General features: G+C 40.6%; 1 protein-coding gene and 1 pseudogene across 1 annotated transcript; one reads left to right on the top strand and one right to left on the bottom strand.

The window, feature by feature from the left end:
• The window catches only part of LOC108236206, a 3,186-nt pseudogene extending 2,821 nt beyond the window's left edge, over nucleotides 1–365 (bottom strand).
• Nucleotides 366–7,191: 6,826 nt separating this feature from the next.
• LOC108236189 lies at nucleotides 7,192–18,684 on the top strand. The gene is made up of 5 exons (XM_017416682.3): nucleotides 7,192–7,303; nucleotides 10,427–10,507; nucleotides 12,619–13,081; nucleotides 13,226–13,627; nucleotides 13,855–18,684. Exons 3-5 carry the CDS (start codon nucleotides 12,638–12,640, stop codon nucleotides 17,743–17,745), a joined length of 4,737 nt encoding a protein of 1,578 aa, XP_017272171.1. The 5' UTR covers nucleotides 7,192–7,303; nucleotides 10,427–10,507; nucleotides 12,619–12,637; the 3' UTR covers nucleotides 17,746–18,684.
• Nucleotides 18,685–19,698: the final 1,014 nt, after the last annotated feature.

Raw genomic sequence — 19,698 nt, 5'->3', positions numbered from 1 at the left:
CGTGTCGTACACGACGACGTGTGTGTCGTTGCCGATACCGAGATCTCCGACGAACTGGGAGAAGAAGCCGGGGCTCGGCAGCATGTGGTCCGCCTTGGAGCTTTTATCGCAGCACTCGTCTATGTCGAAAAACGAGGCGCCCGGGATGTGCTTCTGGGCGAACTCGTCCCTGGTGTTCCGCTTCGCTTTGGGGAGATACCAGGAGCAGTCCAGGACGGCCAGCTTCGGACCGACGAGATTATCTCTGATGGCATCGGCCAGCCACTGACCCGAGACCACAACAGGAGTCTGAGCCGCCATGACGAGAAGGAGCTCAGGAGGAGACAGGAGAGGAGAGGAGAGGAGTGAGCAGCAGCAGAAACTGTGCAGCTTATATGCTCCTGTCACGCCCTTATCTGCAGCCAGGAAGTTCACCACTGGAGCTGATAACTTTCAAATATGTCCCCAGTGAAATAACTTCAGGCTGAAATGATGAAGGAAAACTTTCTCCAGGGGAGTGAAGAAAGGAGCATTCAAACAACTGATGTGCTTCAAGACACTTTCCCAAACACCATCAACCTTAAAGCACCGGAAAACATTTAAAAGTGGTTTTAATACATCAAGATTTAATTAGAAAATACAATAAATCAAAATACACACAAATAACTTTTTAGAAGAAACCCAAAGGAGACAACAAACAAGAAGCCATTTCCTCCCTCATTTTTATTGCACCTCTATAGGTGATAATAATTCCTAATTTTAGTTTAGTGAAGGTTCCTATAGTAGCTGCAACTACAGTAACTCATAGCTTGTATCGTAAAAAAGATAAAATACAACAAACCAGGAGCACTCCGAGTTCAAACGTCCACGGAGGCCTTAAAAAACAGTGTGAACTGGATCAGCACCTAAATTTAATCCATTATTTTTTGTGACAACCCCAACTTTTCCTGAACATTTCCTCCAAATCTGTTCTTCAGTTTTCAGGGTCACATGTAGGAGCAGAGACAAGTTTTTAACGCAGGGCTTACCTGTGACCTTTGACCCCCATGAACCTTGAAATCAACAGGCATCATCTTTGACCCCTGAAGTGTCCAGCTGTGCAGTTTGACTTTCCTACATTACACTGCTGCAGAGTTAGAGCACTAGGTCAACTTTGATGTTGACCTTTGACCCTAACACCTTGACAGTCGTGATCACGCTGAACTTTCCCTGCGATACTGCACGGTGTAGTGCGCGAGCGAACGTCAACACGAACCCCAGTCTAGGTGCAGATATTAGCTTGTGTATTACTCATGAGTTAGACTCACAATAAAAGCAGTGTTTTGAAAATGAAAATCTAACGATTCAGGTGAAAGTCAGTGAGCTAACGTGGCGTTTTCTGCCCTTCGTGTTGCTTTTCAGCAACACTCAGATCTCATCATTCGGAGCTCCGTTCAAAGATCAGCCAAACTGGTGTCGCCTCATTTTTGCGCCAGCCACTGATCTGAGGGCAGAGTGACAGGAAGTTCAAGTTTTGGGAGCGCCAGAAGGAAACGCTGATCGCTAACAGGAAAAGCCGACGTTTGGCGTGCAGGCGCTCGTCCCCCTCGTTCGCTTCAACCAGAAAGCTTGGCAGAGGCTCACGCACTGGTTGCAGGAAGGCAAACAATTCATATTAAAACGTGAGCTGCCTTGAAATTAGAGATGAAAGCTTTCCTTCAGTGAAGCGGCTGCTTTTACAACGGTTTACTCTGCATAACTTAAGGCACCAGAAAAGTGTGAGATATGAATCTCCAGACTGGAGGATTTGTTTTTTTTTTTACAGATCACAAGATTGAGCTTAAAAACAGCTCATGAATCAGCAAAATTATTTTAAAGAGGCCTGGAAAGACAGGAGAATGAACATCCTGCGTGAAAAAAATAAAAATAAAAAAAATTGCACAACACTTCATAAAATTAACAAAAAACAAAAAATGTTCTGTGTTGAAAAAAAGAACAATTACAGTGACAAGTTTAACACCTTTTTTCTTATTAGTAGTTAAAAGTTCTGGGTTTTTTTTCACTGTGAATAATTTCATTTTAATACTTCATGTAGTTTTCGTACTTATACACTGTGTGTGTGTGTGTGGTCATGTATTTGATACATTGTGGGGACAATTTTCTTTGGGTTAGCTTGGAGGTTTCCGTGTAGGTCGAAAAGTATAGGAAAGAGGTGTGAATGGAAGTGGGCCTTTTTCAAAATAAAATACCCTGCAGACTAGTGAATATTACAATATTTATATAGATCTTTTTTTTATTTCTGTCCAGCCTGGTGCTCCATGGACCAGTACCTGTCCATGGGAACCCCTGCTGTCTACTCCCTGGTTCCTTTAGCACAGCGGTGTCCAGTCCTGGTCCTGGAGGGCCACGGTCCTGCATGTTTTAGGTGTTTCTCTGCTTTGAATGACTGAGTGATCAGCAGGCTTCTGCAGAACCTGAAGACCTGCTGAAGAGCAGGGAGACAACTAAAACCTGCAGGATATTTGTCCTCCAGGACCAGGATTGGACACCACTGCTCCAGCTCGCTGTCAGATCCAGCTGTTTTCCTGCTCCGTTGCGTCCTCTGAGTCTTGGTCTCGGTGGTTTTGTTCTGTTTTGTTCGTGCCACCTGCTCCCGTGTGCTCGCGTTCGGTTCCCTCCTGAGTTATTCTTTTTGTTTTGCATGCCCGGCCAGCCTCTTACTTCACTAATAAAGCTTTGTTTGTCTCCCTGGCGTCGCCTCATCAGTCTCCGTGTTCGGGGCACACTCCACACACGACTCAGCGTCACGGCAAAAAGGCAGAACATGTCGATGAAATCTAGTAGAACGAACTTTAAATTGTTCTTTCCTTGAAAGAGTGGCTCCACATGCTGATAAGGTTTGCTCTTTACGTCACCGGTAAAGGATGCGTTGAAGGCGCACAAAAATACCACCAAAAACAGCCATGTGTGAGAAAAATCAAACTTCATCTCATTATAAGTAGCTCATCTAAACAAAGTGCGGCTTTACTGTTATTTGGGTTTTTTTGTGAACAATTTGAAAATGTTCCCGACTAGTCCTGCAGGTGGGGATGTACGCAAGCTCTGAATGTCACATTTCAGTAGATTTGATGACAAATAACCAGTCCTCTGCCTGTGAGTCAGTTTTTAAGAGAACTTAAAAACTTTTTTTAGAGTTTTTAAGAGAACTTAAAAACTTTCAAGGTTAGTAGCAGTACAGCAGCTCTTTCACAGAGGTTTTAAGTTACCCCACTGTTCCTCTACGTTCTCATTTATACACAAAACCACGCTGTGGTGCTGTTTTTAATTGTTTCATTTTGCTTTGTCACTGCAGGAATGTGTGTCCTTCACAGCAACATTCAAATCAGATTGTTTTCTATAAGCAGGTTAATTGTAGATTAGTTTCGTTTTTTTTGTATGTAGCAAAAAAATTGTAGTAACCCTCAGTTGTGTTAGTCAAGATTAATGGCTAAAAAGATCGACATAAATTGGTCAAATAATTAATATAAAGTTGAAATAAAACTGGTCCGAGAATACAACCTTGTGGAACCCCACTGGGCTGTAACGATGAAAACATTTGCACCTGTCAACAAAAATACATCCAACAAATGCAGTGAATTGGTAGATCAGTTTAGTTGCCTTATGGCTTTTCAGTTTGATTAGAAATGCTCCAGAAGAATGAAGTTAAATCCATTTTCCAGAGAGGCTCGTCCACCAGAACCCACCGACTGGGCAAATCAGAAAAACAGCCGAGAGGACCTGCTGGATCTGTGCGGCTCTTCTGCAGAGAAAAATGCCATTGCTTAAAAGCAGGGGGCAAAACATTTGGAATTTGCCAAAAGGCATGTTGGAGAATCCCCAAACATGTGGGGAAAAAGGTGCTTTGGTCAAACAAAAACACATAAATGAACTTTTCGGCATCAAGGGCAACACCACGTTTGGTGCAAGCCTGACACCTCTCTCGTCACTCTGATATCAGCACCCCCACACAGTTGAAGCACGGTGGCGGCACCATCATGGTGTGGGGATGCTTTCCATCAGCCGTGGCTCGGAAACTTGTCAGAGTTAAATAAAATACTAAAAAGAAAGGGTGAACAGTTGAGGGTTTATATTTCTTGCTTGTTGATTTGCATCTTCAAAGTGTGTATTTTCTGCAGAAAAACTAATGTGACTTTACGATAAAAGAGAAGGACCCAACACACACACACACACACACAATGGTACTCTCATCATGTGACAGGGCGGTCACATCGAAACCACGAGGTACCCAGGGTCACATGTGACACCAGTAAATGTTATAGGGCTTTAGTGGAAAGCATCATGCAGTCATTATCGTGAAACTTCAAAAAAAAAAATCTATTTGAAGCCTCCGTGTCTCTGTGACCCTCCGGTGACTAATACGTTCACCCCAGATGGTTTCACATTGATGGCGACTTCTGTATTTCACAACAATGAAGTAAAAATATCTCCTGAATCACTGGGTGGATTTTGATGAAACTTCCAGAAAGTAATCATTGGGTTGCCATCTGCAGCTGGTTTAGTTCCGGAGGTTACCTGATTCAAGATGGCTGCCACAGCAAAGCAGTCCTGAATGTCAGTGCACCTGCAGGTCAGAGGCTGAGGGCAAGGACTGGCACAACCTGAGCAGCGCCTCACTGAGTGATACGAAGTCTGACTGAACTCCAGCAGGATACAATAATCTGCTGAGTCACAGTGACAGAGGAATCGAGAGCTCACATTCCTTCATGCAAACAGGAATTTCAAACACAAGATCCTGCGTGTGAGCAGCTGGTTTCTTAACTCCTGTGTTCCTCCGTCGCCCGCTGCCGACATTCAGTGCAGGCGATAACGTTTTTACCTGTGTGTATGTGTGTGTTCATACGTCTGTCTGTTAGCAAAATATCTCATAAACCACTGGACAGATGCACATGAAATTTTCAGGAAATGATTATTGAATGGAAATCTACAGCTCATTAACTTTTGGAGCCAACCCAATTCAAGATGGCCGCCACACCTGACTTATCTTAGATACCACAATAATGGCTATAACTCAGACAGTTTTATAGACATTGAGCTAAGATTTACTGTGGTTGTAGATGAGAGTCATTCACAACACATGCTTTAAGCACTACTTATAGCACAGGATGTTTGCTTAAAACTTCAGCTTTAAGTGTAAAAGTCAACCCTGTTTGTCTGTTAGTAAAATATCTTATGAACCACGGGTTGTATTTTAATGAAACTTTCAGAGAGTAATCACTGGATGTACATCTACCACTGATTGACATTTCAAATTAATTAAATTTAAGATGGCCGCCACAGCTAATCAAAATTAGCTAATAGAAAATTTTCTGTAACTCCGTCAGTTTTACAGACATTGAGCTAAAACTTGGTGTGGTAGTAGCTGAGAGTCATTCACAGCACATACTCTGAGCATGACTTGTCATGAGATGAGACTGCACATAATAGTATTTTTATGTTTCGACCAAAGAAGCAACAAAACCATCATTTCTCAGCATAAGAAGATCTTAGTTTTGAACTGTGCCACGAAAGGCGGCAGGCGATATGCATTCTAAAAAATGTCAAATTTAACCCAAAATAGAGAGTTCTGTTGAGTTAAGTTTACATTTATGTTTTTTGTTTTATATATGTATATTTTACTTTTTTTGTTGTTATTTGTGAAGGTAATGCTAAAGTAAATGTGTTTTTTAAACCCCTTTTTTGCATTCAAAACAAATAAACCCTATATAGGATCAGTTGCAACTGTTGTGAGCTGCAGTGGCTGAAACAGGAAGTTGTGGCAATAACGCCACCCCTGCTGGGTTACGCTACACTCAGCTTTGTGTCTCCTTCCCTGCAACGCAGCTCATATAAACATAAAACGGATCACCTGCTCAGATATTTAAGATGCAATCTTTAGGTCAGATAAAAAAAAAAAAACCCTATTTATCACATCCACCACGATAAATGATATGATAAACTGCTACTTTCTCACGAATGTCGTAAAACCTTTATCTCTAACGACTTAAAAGTTCATTCTTTTTGTATAAAAACACGTTTTTTTCCCTTCATGTTCTGATACAGCACACCTACGTGAGAAAGACTTGTTAAAGTTTAACACTGAGCCGAATATTACGGAAGAAAACTCAAACTTTTTGCACTTAACAGCCAGATAATACTGCTCGTTAGTGTCTCTGAGAGGTCTGTAAGGAGCGTTTGTTTTATTCAACAAGGTCAGACGGGCGGGGTCAAACCGGGGTCCTGCTGGAAGTTGGACTTTATTTGACTGAAACATTATTTTGAGATCCTTGACGTTCTTTGGGTTTCGGAGCGTGATGATGTCTCACTTTTTAAGGTGTCTAAACGTTCGGAAGGTTCTGCGAGCAGCCTCGACTTGTTCCCCCCGTTCTCTGCACTTCTTGTACAAATTCTACGCCAAAACGTAGGCATGATTGTCCTTTTTCACGCAATATGTCTGTCACTACTTTAGGACTTCTTCTCTTTATGACAGGTTGTAGAGAAAACGACCCACAGCTGCAGACCTAAAACAGGATGATTAGAAAAACAGAAAACATTTCCTACGAAGGCTTCAACTTTGAAAAAGGTTGAACCGTTAACGAACACAGGTCGCTGTTTTACCTCTTCAGATATATTTTCAGAAATGTTTTAGTGCCTTTATTTACTCTCCTCCCCAAATCCTCTGCTCTGAAAACACAACAGAGCCGGGTGCAAATGTTTCCACACCCCTCCAGCACAATTTTAGCCCTTACCTGAGACAATAAATACTGTTAGTTGCAGCTTTATGCCCAAACTGACTTTGCTTTGTGAGCAAAGTTGAAGTAAATGTCCCTCAGAGATCAGTGCAGTAAGAGACTCTTTAACGTTTGCCTTGTCCCGTCCGGAGATTATCCCGCTCATGGTAATCAAAAGCAAAATAAAGGAAGAGAAATGGTTTCAGATTTACTCGGCAGGGAACAAAAAAAAAACTTACTGTTCAGTTATTTACACCATCGGTTTTACGGTTGAACCTTGCAAATTTGTGGGGACACAGAGTCCTGTTCCTCTGTTAGGAAAGCTCTTTGTTGTAATCAGTGTTAAAAAAAAAAAGTGTCAGCCTCCATCAGACGTGTTTCTTTATTGTGAAATTCAGGACATAATTTTTCCCGGCCTTATTTGGTGTTCATCGGCGCACATGTGGGTATAAATACACCCAGTTTAGAGTTTTCGGCCTCTGGTAAGACGCCGAAGTCCCCGAAGAACCTGTCCAGTTGGAGTTTTCTTACCCTCCTGACCAAATACTCCACCGATTTCACGAGCGAACTCGTTTAAGGTGAGTAACCTGACACTTTAAGACGAGCTAAAGGTATTTACAGTATTAAAGATATTCTGCACATTTGGGAGACTAAAACAAGGATGATTGTTCCCAATGATTTAAATCATTTTATTTTATAAGAGAAAAAAAATTGTAGTTCCAACTTGAGCTGAACTTGATTTGTGCTTCAAAGCACTGGTTCTAACGACAAGTCGAGACCCAAATTGATGATAATTTTACAACTTTTCAAATGTATTAAAAAAAAACAGATGTTGCAGCTTAACCCTGAGATAGTAGATAACTAAAAAAAAAGTTTAACTATAAACTGAAACGATGCTAGAGAGGGAAATATTCCTTTTTATGCTAAATTAGCCTCATTTTAATTAAAACCAAAACTCTTAAGTTAAGTGCTTTTGTGCACAAACATGAAAAAAAAAACTATTAAGGAGTTTCAAAAAGACTCCAAACACTTGCAAACAAACAACAGTTTATTAAAACAAATCCGTCACTGTCACCAGTATTTAAGCATTAACCATAAGGCTGACATAACAATAAGTGTGTTTTTCTTAACACATTTATTTTGCCCTCGACCCACTGAAAAACTTTAGGGTCGTGACTCAAATCTCTGCTTTAAATTATATTTGAGGAAGTTTGATCATTCATGTCTTTTCTGTACCTTATAACCAGTTTATTTACCAAGAAAGAAAAAAGAAAAAGGAAGAAGATGATTATGACTAATTATTGTGTTTGTATTTTTAGTTTAAACAGAATATTTTATTGCAGAAATTTAGGACTCAGAAGATCATTTACGTTATTTGTTTTCCAGTTTTAGGATTAAACAATGCAATGTTGGAATTAAAGTCAAAATGTTGGGATTAAAATCAAAACAGGACCTAAAATTAGAAGAGCAGGGACCCCGTTTTGCATTTGATCCATTTATTAACATTGTGCTCCGGTAAAACTCGCACTGCAGCCTAAACAGATAAGGATTTTAGGAAGTTATCTGCGGGTTGTGTAAAACTTGACGCAAGTTATGAGCTTCAGTGTTAACAGAGGAAGAGTTTACTCAATATTCAAACCCTGTTCTGAAACGCCACTAGTTCATTTATACAAAACGGGTGTTTGAACTTTTACTTTTACTTTTGCCTTTGCTGGTCTGGTTTCAGATTCCTCCTTTAATTTCTAAATAACTGTTTTTGTTCTTGTCATTTTGACTGTTTTATAGAAATATATATTTGGCTCTATTCTCAACATTAAGACTTCAATTTCAAAACTAGACAAGAAATCCTCAATTCTTTTTTTCTCCTTTTTTTTGAATGACAAAAAGAACTTGTTCAGCATATTATTTCCAGGTTTTATTATACATGAAATTACAACCACATTAAGAGGAAACAGAAATGAACTATTATGTAACTATGTAGAATTTGTGTCCCACCCCAAGTCTAGAAACCTGCTCTTAAATATCGTAAACACTTATGGGCACAAGTTCCAGTTGTAAATATTTTTGTGCTTGTAAATCAGAATGTGTAGTCGTGAATTAAGTTTTGTTATCATGTAAACCAGAATGTCTGAGAATTTCATCTTTGTGCATGAGCAGACAAGAGCTTGTGTGTGTAAAAGGTTTTTATTTTTTTTAAAATAATTACGTAAGTTACAAATTGCTTTTTGTTGAGGTCTATTTACAGATACAGAGAAAAAAAAACAATGTGTAAAAGTAGGAATTCTGACCTGAGTCTTCTTCCTCTCAGCTGATTGGTCAATGTCATGTCAATCACAAATTTAACAATCCAATCAGAGAACAGATGGGTTTGCCTCTTGACTGAGCTGCAGGTCAATGAAACAATGAAGAAAGACAATAAGCAAAATATATACCAAAGGTTTGCATTTATCTATATGAGTTAAACATGAGTGGGTCCAAACCTCTGACTAATACTGTATCATAAACTCACCTGATTAACTTATGGTTGTCAATGAGAAGGAACACTGTATGTCCTTCTAACAACACATTTTGCTTTTTGTTGTTCTTCGTTATTTTTCCTCTAACTTTTATGGGAAACAAATGATTCTCAATATGGGGCTAGATTTGATGTATTTCTTCATGATGCAGAGTGATCAAATAGTAATACAATTTTAGATAAATATTGACATTGTGTATTTTACTTGACTGTACTTTTATTACTCAAAGTTAGCAGTAAGAAATAATTAATTGTTACTATATATATATATCAATAAAAGGCAGAGTACAGTAACCAAATGTGGTTTTTCACATAGTTTTTTTGCTTTAAATCTGTAAACAGACCTTAACAAAAACAAAAAAATTGTAACTTGTGTAATTATTTGTTACAAATACAAATCTTTTTTACACACAAACTCTTGTCAACTCATGCACAAAGATGAAATTCTCAGACATTTTTGTTTACAAAACTTAATTCACAACTACACATTCTGATTTACAAGCACAAAAATATTTATTTACTATTATTTACTATATTTAAATATCAGCGGAGCAGCCGTTCACCTCTGTGCCTTCTGTGCCTCAAGTGGGCAGAGTGAGCAACAGTGGACCCTGAAAGTGAGGTGGGGGGTAAACAAACCCTGTTGGACCAATATATCCGCATGTCCAGATCTACATTTGTCATTTTAAATAGATAAAAACATTTGTCTCATCAGGGACCTGAGCAGGAAGTCTTTGAGAGACAGGAACTTAGGTGGAATCAGTCGATGCAAAAAGAGATATTTATCACCACTTGTAATCGTTGTATGTACCAGTTCAAAATGGCCACCACAGCTAATCGACATTAGCCTACACATACAGGCTGTAATCAGTCAGTTTTACAGATATTGAGCCAGCTGTGAGTCATTTACAGCACATATGCTGAACTGTACACCTCCCAGTGCCGTCATTTCTCAACAGAAGAGGATCTGACATGACAGGCGGCGGGCGATATGCATTCCTTCAGGGAATACAAGCAAGCAGTCTAACAGTTGCATTTCTCTTTTGTTTAAAGTTTGAGAAGCAGAAGCTGAATAGTTTGGTAGAGAGACAGACTGTAGGAAATGGAGAGACAGAAGAGCTTAATGGAAGTCACAGCTTCTTCATTACTGAAAAAAACAAAAAAAACAACAACCCTGTCTTTGCAGCCCAAGAGCCAAGAGTTCCTCCCACTGAGTCTTCTTCCACCCAAACCGTTGGCCACGTCTTGGACAGATTTCTGCAAAGAGGTAAGATTATTTCATTTAAAAAAAAACAAAATACTACTAATGTGTTATTTATAGCAATTTGTGGTTGGCACACTCAAACACTGGTATTCAGCGAATTAAACAACAGTATAATGTCAACTGTTTCACTAATATTCATTAATTTTATTTATTAATTAGCACTGTTTAAATCTCTTAGGACATTTATGGAAGAAATGGCCAATCATCCATAAATTTTATATTTAATTTGGATTTTGAAGATGATCTCAACTTCCTCAAGTTACTTAGTGTTTCCCAACTTATAGAAATATCATTATACTCCACCTCTGGAAACACTATACTATACTATACTATACTATACTATACTATACTATACTATACTATACTATACTATACTATACTATGCTATGCTATACTATACTATACTATACTATACTATACTATACTATACTATATGTGACTATACGTTCTTGTACAATATATTACACTATACTTTACAATCCTTTTCTACTATTTACTGTTATTATACTGGTACTGTATAATACTAATATGTACTTTGAGATTCATTGAAAATGTGAAAATATTTTTATATTTAGTTATTACTACTGACACACTAATGTTTTTTATTGTATATTGAGTAAATTTGTGTTTAAAATACTAAAAAATGAGAATATCATCATTTTGTTGTCACATATTGACACTGTGGTCACCATAATGGGCTGTTTCTGATTGAATCTTATTTATAGTACCATATTGTTAATTTGAGAAAGAATCATTGCCTGGTCTGACAAATTAATTATTATGCTTTTTCACCCTTTTTGTGATTGTTTCACAGTATCCCTTTTGACAGAATAACATAGTATTACAATAAAACGTGTCCCCTGTATGACAGCAGAGCTCAAACCAACAGACAGACTATCAAACTCAGATAAACCACAAACACACAGCATTGTCCGCATGATCGGATCGGATGGGCCAAATCAGGCAAAATCTAATATTCGTGTCATGTTTCCTTGACGACCAGCAGCACAAAATGTCTAGTTTAAGCTTTAAAAAGAGAGTAACTGCTTTCACGTGTGAGCAGACGGGCCTAGTTATGGGCCAAAACGCAGGTCTGTATAGCTGCATGGTCCGGGGGGGTTTATTGTCCCACACAGACATAAAATCTGGATGCATTCCACTCATGTTCACTAATTTAAACCACAAAGAGAGCTGTGTTGCATTCAATGTCTCCTTAAACATTAATCCGATAATTGGCTGACTGGTTCCACTAATGTGAGAAAGGATGGACGTCACGTGAAGGAAACGTATGTCCCACTCTGCTGTGGAGCGCTCTGACTGGTGTGTAGATGTTAAGAAGATCAGTTTATTATGAATGTTAACATTATGCCTTAATATCTGATGATCACAAACAATAACACCAAAGTCTGACAACTTGTTGGACTAACAGTTTCATGTGAGCAGTTAGTTTTGTCACTGCTTTGTTTTTGTTTGTTTGTTTAAAAAAAAAAAACACTGTTCTGATTCAAGAGCATCGTTGTGACTGTGGTTCAGAAATAAATTTATAAATATATAACACTAAAGCATACTGAATTTGGTTCACTCCAAAAGTTCATCAGCTGTAGATGCACATCTAATGTTTACGTTCTGAGAGTTTCACCAATATTCATCCGGTGGCTCACGAGATATTTTGCTAACAGACAGGCTGGGTTAACTCCAAGAATTAATGCCAAAGTTTTAGGAAAGGCTCTGTTAACATTGAGATATGTGTTGGGGATGACTCCTGGCTGCTATCACATCAAATTTTAGCTCATTATCTGTAAAATGACTGAGTTGGAGCCATTTTGATGTTGGCTAAGGTTGATTAGTTGTGGCTCCAATAATTAATCAGTTGTAGGTGTATATCCAGTGAGAGTTTCATTAATATCCGTCCTCTGGTTCATATGAGATATTTTGCTAACAGGACAAACATGCATGCACACACACAGTCAACCATCATATCTCACGCCACCAAAAGGTGGGTGATAATGAGTAGTGATTTGTTCTACTGTACAGACAGTTATCATTGTAGTCACAAATTATCTTGCATAACCACTTATGTTTTCCCCTGTTTTTCTCTCGCTCTCTCTCTCAAGAGCCCTTCATCTTAGCAGTATGGCACTTCTCAACTACCCTGTTCCAGAGCTGGACGCGACGCTGAAAGAAGTGAGCCGTGTTCTGCAGCTCACGCTTCGCCCCGACCTTTACCTGGAGTTCAAAAGCACGCTGGAACAGCAGAGGCACGTCGTTGAAGAGGCTCAGCAGAAGTTAACAGTCACGGCTGCAGGCCAAGAAAACTGGGTGACACAGCAGTTCAAGAGAGGCTTGTTGTGCTGCCCGGACCCCCTGCCTACTTCGACTGCACTCCCGGTGGTCCTTCTTCCATGTAAAGCAAAGGCGTGCACCCAGCTGGGGAGGGCAGCAGCTCTGCTCTGGGCAGCGGCACAGCTGTACAGTGAGCCCCTCCTGTTGGAGGGCGATGTTCCCCTGGAGCACACTCAGCAATCAGAAGTCTTCGCTGCCAGCCGCATTCCTGGCAAAACTCAAGATGAGCTTAAGGTCAGACTATTCCCAGAATACAACAGGCAATAAATGAAATAGGCTTTGATTTTTCCAGAAAAATGTAAATTTGTTTCATCTTAGCGCGCTACGCCGTCACATTCATCCAAGCATTTTACTAACCTGTCGCCTTTTCATTCACAGGTCTACCCAGGCAGCCTTCATGCCATTGTCACCTGTGCTGGGGGAGTGTTTCCTGTTGACATTCTGTGCCACCCAAGCGCCAACGGACCAGTTTCTGCACGCTCATTTATGGACATCTACAACCAGCTAGTTCAGGTGATGGACCAGCCCAGAGCGGCGGGACAGAGTGATCCCTCTGTCATTTGCAGTCTCTCAGCTCTGGAGCGCAAGTCCTGGGCTGCAATCAGGGAAGAGATACAGAAACAAGGAGGAGAGGCTTTGACATCGCTGGAGCTGATGGAGAGCGCCGTCCTTACACTCTGCCTGGAAGACTGCGACGCACCTTCTGAACTGGCTGATGTCCTTAATGCAGTGAGGCTCAGTGGAGGAGGAGAGAACCCACGTTTGAGATATTATGACAAGGTACACAAGACTAAGTGACTAGGGGTCACTTACTCTGTCAGTGAAAGTGCTAATAGAAAAAAACAATCTACAGATGTAAATAATTCTGAGATTTTGTCATAAAAAGAATTGAAGTCACTAGCGTGATGTAATATTTTTGAGGTTTAAAACTTTTAAAGTCTACAGTACTTGCTGACTTGTGGAGGGCAGAGTAGCCAAAATAATTGTATTCATGTATATTTTTGCAGGTAATGAACCTGGTTGTCTTCAAAGACGGCACAGCTGGGATGGTGTTCGAGCACAGTGCCGTGGATGGGATGGTAGCAGCTCTTGTGACTGAACGTGTGTACCATCTGTCTGAGACTGTTGACTTAAACTTTGTCCTTCATGACACAGAAAATATGACCAAGTCTGACTCAGTGAACAGCGCTAAATCTGTTAGTCCAAGTGCCCTAAACTTTCCCCTGCAAGGGATCAGCAGACCCCAAGAGAACCCTGAATTAGCAGCAAACCATCTAGTCCTCACTTTTGACATGCCTTCTTATCCAGATGTATTTTCTACTCTCAGAGGGCAGAGGGGCCTGTATGATGCTTGGGTCAATTTCTCCTTGCAGCTCTCCCTGAGGCAGACTTTTGGAGAATCTGCAACCAGCTACATGCTTGTCACGCCAACCCATATGCGGCACTACAAACATGGTCGCTGTGATCCTACTTACTCGCTCACCATTCATTCTTTTAATTTAGTAAATGCCTTGTCAACCTACATTTGTCCAGACAACACAATCCAGTACACTAACGATTTACTGCAGTTGTTCCATGTTGCATTTTTGGAGCACAAGAACCTCATCAGGAACACCAAGAGTGGCCAAGGAGTGGGTCCCCACTTGGCTGCCCTGCGTCGATCTTTGCCATCTGACAATCCATTGAAGACGTTCCTGAACCCTTTCGGATGTCCATCGGTGTACCTCACGGGTATCGATCTGATGGAAGGTTTGGAGTGTGGAGGAGGAAACGTTTATGCCCAAGACCAGCTCGCTGTAACCTACCTTGGGAAGACTGACAAGGTGCGCCTTATACTTAACGGAAAGGGGACCTTTGCGGTAGCTCTGGAGAAGCTTCAAGAAAACCTCAAGATGAATTTGAAATTGGTGATGCTTCTCGCTGTTAGATATGCCATTGCAAGCCAGATGGGAGCACTGGAGTGTCTATTCAAACAGGGCCAGACAGAGGAGAAGACTAACTGCTCAGGGAGTCCAGCCAAAGGCAAAAGCACTGTTGACTCTGTATCTGACATGGGCTCAAGCTACACTTTAGTGATCCATGGTGGCGCTGGAGAGGAGATGATGCTGAACAATAAAGTGGCAGAGATTATTGAGTTTGCTTTACAAACAGCCTTGACCACTGGGTCCCAAGTACTCCAACGAGGGGGCAGTAGTCTGGATGCTGTTCAGAGGTCTGTGGAAGCTTTAGAAGACTGCTTCCTGTTCAATGCAGGCAAAGGTTCAGTGTTAAACAAAGACGGCAAAAATGAAATGGAAGCAACTATTGTAGATGGTAAAGGAACGAGGTCAGGATCTGTTGCTTGTGTGAGAAGCATAAAAAACCCAATCAAAGCAGCCAGATGTGTAATGGAGAGGAGCTCACATTCACTGCTTGTGGGAAAGGGAGCTGAAGAGTTCTTTCAAGGGTTGAACGAAAAAGAAAAGCCTGTCGGGCCAGAGTATTTCTTCACCGACATACGTCACAAAGAGTTAATTGCAAAGCTCAGAGGCGGAAACACCTCAAAAAACAATCACCCTCAGACAGTTGGAGCTGTGGCCTTGGATCGTTGGAATGGATTGGCTGCCGCGTCCTCCACAGGTGGGGTGGTTGGAAAGCTGAAAGGGCGAGTTGGGGATACTGCCGTTGTAGGGGCAGGAATATATGCTGATGACAAGGTTGCTATCACTTGCTCTGGAGATGGCGATGTTTTTTTGAGAAACACTGTGGCACAGAAAATAGCCAGTCTATACCACAACAAAGGCTATAGCCTTCGGCAAGCCTGCAAGGAAGTGATGGCTGAAAATTTGAAAGGCACGTGTGCAGGGATCATTGCTGTGGACAAAAAAGGCGATGCTGTCATTGAAACAAATGCTGGTGTGATGTTTGTGGCCTCGATGACTAATGGCATTTCACGAGTAGAGGTTCTCAGACCCATGAAGGCCCACAATGTGATCTGGGAAACAGATGAGCTAGTTGCCTTCCTGAACCCCAACCCCTGGACCCCTGGATCAACCATTCTGACTAGAAAAACTCTTAGTGGGGCAAGCAGCATCTTCCAGCTGCCCATACCTGACTTCACTGCCATGCTACAAGGGGCAAAAGTTGTATCTAACTTGCTGTGTGAGCGACTGGGGGTGCAGCGTTGTGCCTTGGTTTTTAATCCAACTCCTGATAAACCAGCAGAAATTAGACTACTCCCTCTTCATGGTTTGGAGCCAAAGTGGAAGCCCCATCTTGCTCGGGAGGAGGAGTTCCATGGTCACTGTCCTGGCTTCTGTACCTCAAAAAGTGGCCCACGTTGGGATGAGGATAAACTGGCCCAGGTTCAGGCCGACATCAGAAAATCACTGCCAACACCAAATGCTCCTTGTTGCTTTGACTGTTTTGGTGATCCCTCCAATGACAACCTGTTTTGCCAGATTATACGTGGAGAGCAGCAACAGTGGAGAGTGTGGGAGGACAGTGAGCATGTTGCCTTCCTGACACCATACCCCAACAGACCTGGGCTAACTGTTGTGGTGCCACGAAAAGCATCGACCAGTGACATCTTCAGAATGGACGATCCTGACTACAATGCACTGATGTTAGCCACTTATACTGTTGCTCAACTACTGCAAAAAGGAATGAGAGCTCAGAATGTCGCAATGATCTTCGAGGGATTCGAGATTGACCATGCCCATGCTAAGCTGGTCCCTCAGTTACATTCTCCAGATGCCACTAAAACTACTGAGCTGCAAGCAGAGTTTTTCGAAAGTTACCCTGGATTTGTGTCATCGCTGGATGGCCCACCTGCTGACTCCGAAAGCCTAAAAAACATCCACACAAAAATTACCCAGAGCAGGCCTCCTCGTTCGTGGGAAGATCCCCAGTCTCATTCCACACTTGCCATCACAAACCAGTGGTATCACAACATCTTCCAGATTCAGAACACGTTATTCCACAGCACAGTGGAATATTTCCACAGCTGCTGCCAGTACTCGTATGCTCTGACCCCTCTCACCACAGACACCATTTCCTCACCAATGGGCCTGGGATCTGACTCAGAGCCAGTGTCTGTTCATCTGCTAGGGCAAGATGTATACCTGGCTGACTCCATGCAGTTTGTGCTTGAATACTTTCTTCGCTTTCAGGAGAACCTACCTGGGACCTACTACATATCTCCTAGCTTCAGGGGAGAAGATCCGGATGCCACGCACTTGAATCAGTTCTACCACGTTGAGTGTGAGTTGCTGGGTGACATGGACAATGCAATTTCCATTGCAGAGGGATACTTGGCTCATCTTACCAAGTCCATGTTGAGGAAACACTCAGACATAATCCTGAACACTGCTGGCTCCCTTACACATGCCACAGCCCTGCTGAGTAAAATGGAAGGAAAAACCTCTCTTCCAAGAATCCCCCTAGATGAGGCCATTTCAGTGATGCCCTCTGCTGACTGCTTAGAGTGGGTACAAGATGGCCAGCCACATTTTGGTAGAAAGCTAACTCGCAAAGGTGAGCGTGTTCTGATAGAGAAGTATGGTGGTGCTGTTTGGCTAACTGAGATGGACCATCTAGGAGTTCCCTTCTACCAGGCGTACGTGGAGGGCACAGGGCGGAGCAAGGCCAAAGCAGCCGACCTTTTGCTGGGGCTGGGTGAGACTGTAGGCCTTGGTGAACGTCATTCCACCCCTGAGATGGTACAAGAAGCCCTGAGGCATCATGCAGTGCCAGAGGAGACCTATAAGTGGTACATAAACATGCGCCAAGTGACGCCCCTCCTCACCAGTGGATGGGGCATGGGGACGGAGCGCTACCTGTGCTGGCTGCTTCAGCACAACGATGTCAGAGATGTGCAAATCATACCAAGGATGAAAGGAATGAAGTACATGCCATGAGACAAAGACCAGCCCTGTCTTTTAGGCCATTTGATGGAAAATATTTGTAGCAACCAGGCCAAAGGACTATTCAATGTGGCGTCCGAGCTCGCAGATGGATAAATTATGCCCAAAGTGTAACTTGGATTCAAATATAAGTTTCTAAAAATACTGTAGACCGCTAGAAAACTGCTGTAGCCTTTAGTTGTAGCTGCTGTTTGGAGCTAGGAGCACTTTGAGTTGCCTTGTGCTGAAAAGTGCTATATAAATAAATGTACCTACCTACCTACCTAGGAACCACAACACAAACTGGAGACATCTAGAAAAGTAAAAATATTTAAGATACGCCAAGAGTAACATTTTCAAGTGAAAAATAAGGAATATTGGCGCAGTGGTGGAGTAAAAACACATTTAAACTGCTTTTTTATTTCTTTTTCTGAGACTAAACACCAAAATTGGCAACAGTTACTTGTAAATTAAAAATGTATGTAAGTTGCAAGAAAGTAACATATTCAATCAAAAACAAGTTAAATTTTAATAAGCATTTAGTTTAATTTTGTAATCAGTTTTGCAAGTGTTTTTCTTAATATTTTTTTAAAAATCTTATTTTAAATCAGTTGTTTTCTATGTTAATGATTGTTGTTAAAGTCATGTTGATTATATACAAATTATTTTTTGATGAAATGATTTTTAATTAAAATATCACAACTAAATCATCAGGATAAAAATGGATTTAGATCAATTCACAGCACTGTTTGAGGTTCTTAAAAAAATTATGTTTTGCTTCTTTTTTGAGCACAATAAATAATGCAAAGTGTAACAAATGTTTAAAATGAGAAGAGTTATTTACTCTGTAAAAGTTCACTGCAAATTTGCATTAAATTGTAAAGCTGGTTGGAGTTTGCAGTTTTACAGTGTTGGAAGTCATTTAATTTGATTCAATAAATGTTTCTGATTCAACATAATGACTATATTGATTTTCTGTTCATAAATACTTTACTTCATTTGCAATGATGTGCATTGTCAAATAAAAATAGTGCTAAATTAATAATTATATGTGTTTATTTTTATTTTTTCCCATTCATGCAGACATTGTGATTATGTGGGGTGGATGTGCAGGATCACAAGGAGCTTTACTAGTGCACATTCACACACATATATTTTCACATACAACAAATGCAAATTCAAGACAAAACCTTGCTAATGAAGGGTAAGGTAGTTCCTATTATATACAGTAGATCCAAACATATGAAATCCAGTGTATACATTAATATGCCAGGATAGCTACAACGTTATAGTATTTTATGTACCTAAGTTTTTAGTTTACTGATAGTTCACTAAAATTAGTGAGTGAATCACAGATAGACTAAATACTCTGTGTCTGATCACCTGTCTTTTTTTTCTTTTTAAGATTGCAAAAAGCTATAAGGCATATTATTTCTTCACAAATGTCCACTAATTCAACCACTGCCCTCGAGTTGAGAATTCAAACTTATTGTGGTTCTCTCTCAGAGGTTTGGGGCAGGCCATCAGATCACTTTCTTCATTTGGAATCAGCAATAAAACACTGCTTATTATCACACCAATAATAAAAATATAAAAGTTCTGCACATCCCAGTTACCCCTCTGTTTAGAGCCCGAGTTTGTGTCCATTTTGCCTCCATGGTTCATATATTTGTTTTGCTAAAGGGTTAATACTGTACAACACCAAGTTTTACAGACTACAAAATGTTTGATACCTTGATGGTCACAGTTAATTTCAAATCAGTTTTATTTAGCAAGAACTAAGCATAATAATGTTACATTACATTAAATAAACATTAAAATGACTGTTGCAATATACTGTTTGTAGAACATCAAACAATACACAAATTGAGACCTTTTCTATGCTTAATTGTAAGAACTTATTTTTTGTACTAAGAAAAAGTCTTTGCTTGTTATTGAGAAAAAGACACAAGCAAATAGATATGAGTA

The sequence above is a fragment of the Kryptolebias marmoratus genome, linkage group LG12 (genome assembly GCF_001649575.2).
Source record: "Kryptolebias marmoratus isolate JLee-2015 linkage group LG12, ASM164957v2, whole genome shotgun sequence".
Lineage (NCBI taxonomy): Eukaryota > Metazoa > Chordata > Actinopteri > Cyprinodontiformes > Rivulidae > Kryptolebias > Kryptolebias marmoratus.
Note: the sequence above shows the minus strand (reverse complement) of the source record. Positions and strands in the feature narration are given on the sequence as shown.

Coding starts and splice junctions, on each gene's coding strand:
- LOC108236189 (XM_017416682.3), top strand. CDS start 12,638: ATGGCACTTCTCAACTACCCTGTTCCAGAGCTGGACGCGACGCTGAAA. Junction 13,082..13,225: donor AAACTCAAGATGAGCTTAAG/GTCAGACTATTC, acceptor TTTCATTCACAG/GTCTACCCAGGCAGCCTTCA. Junction 13,628..13,854: donor GTTTGAGATATTATGACAAG/GTACACAAGACT, acceptor ATATTTTTGCAG/GTAATGAACCTGGTTGTCTT.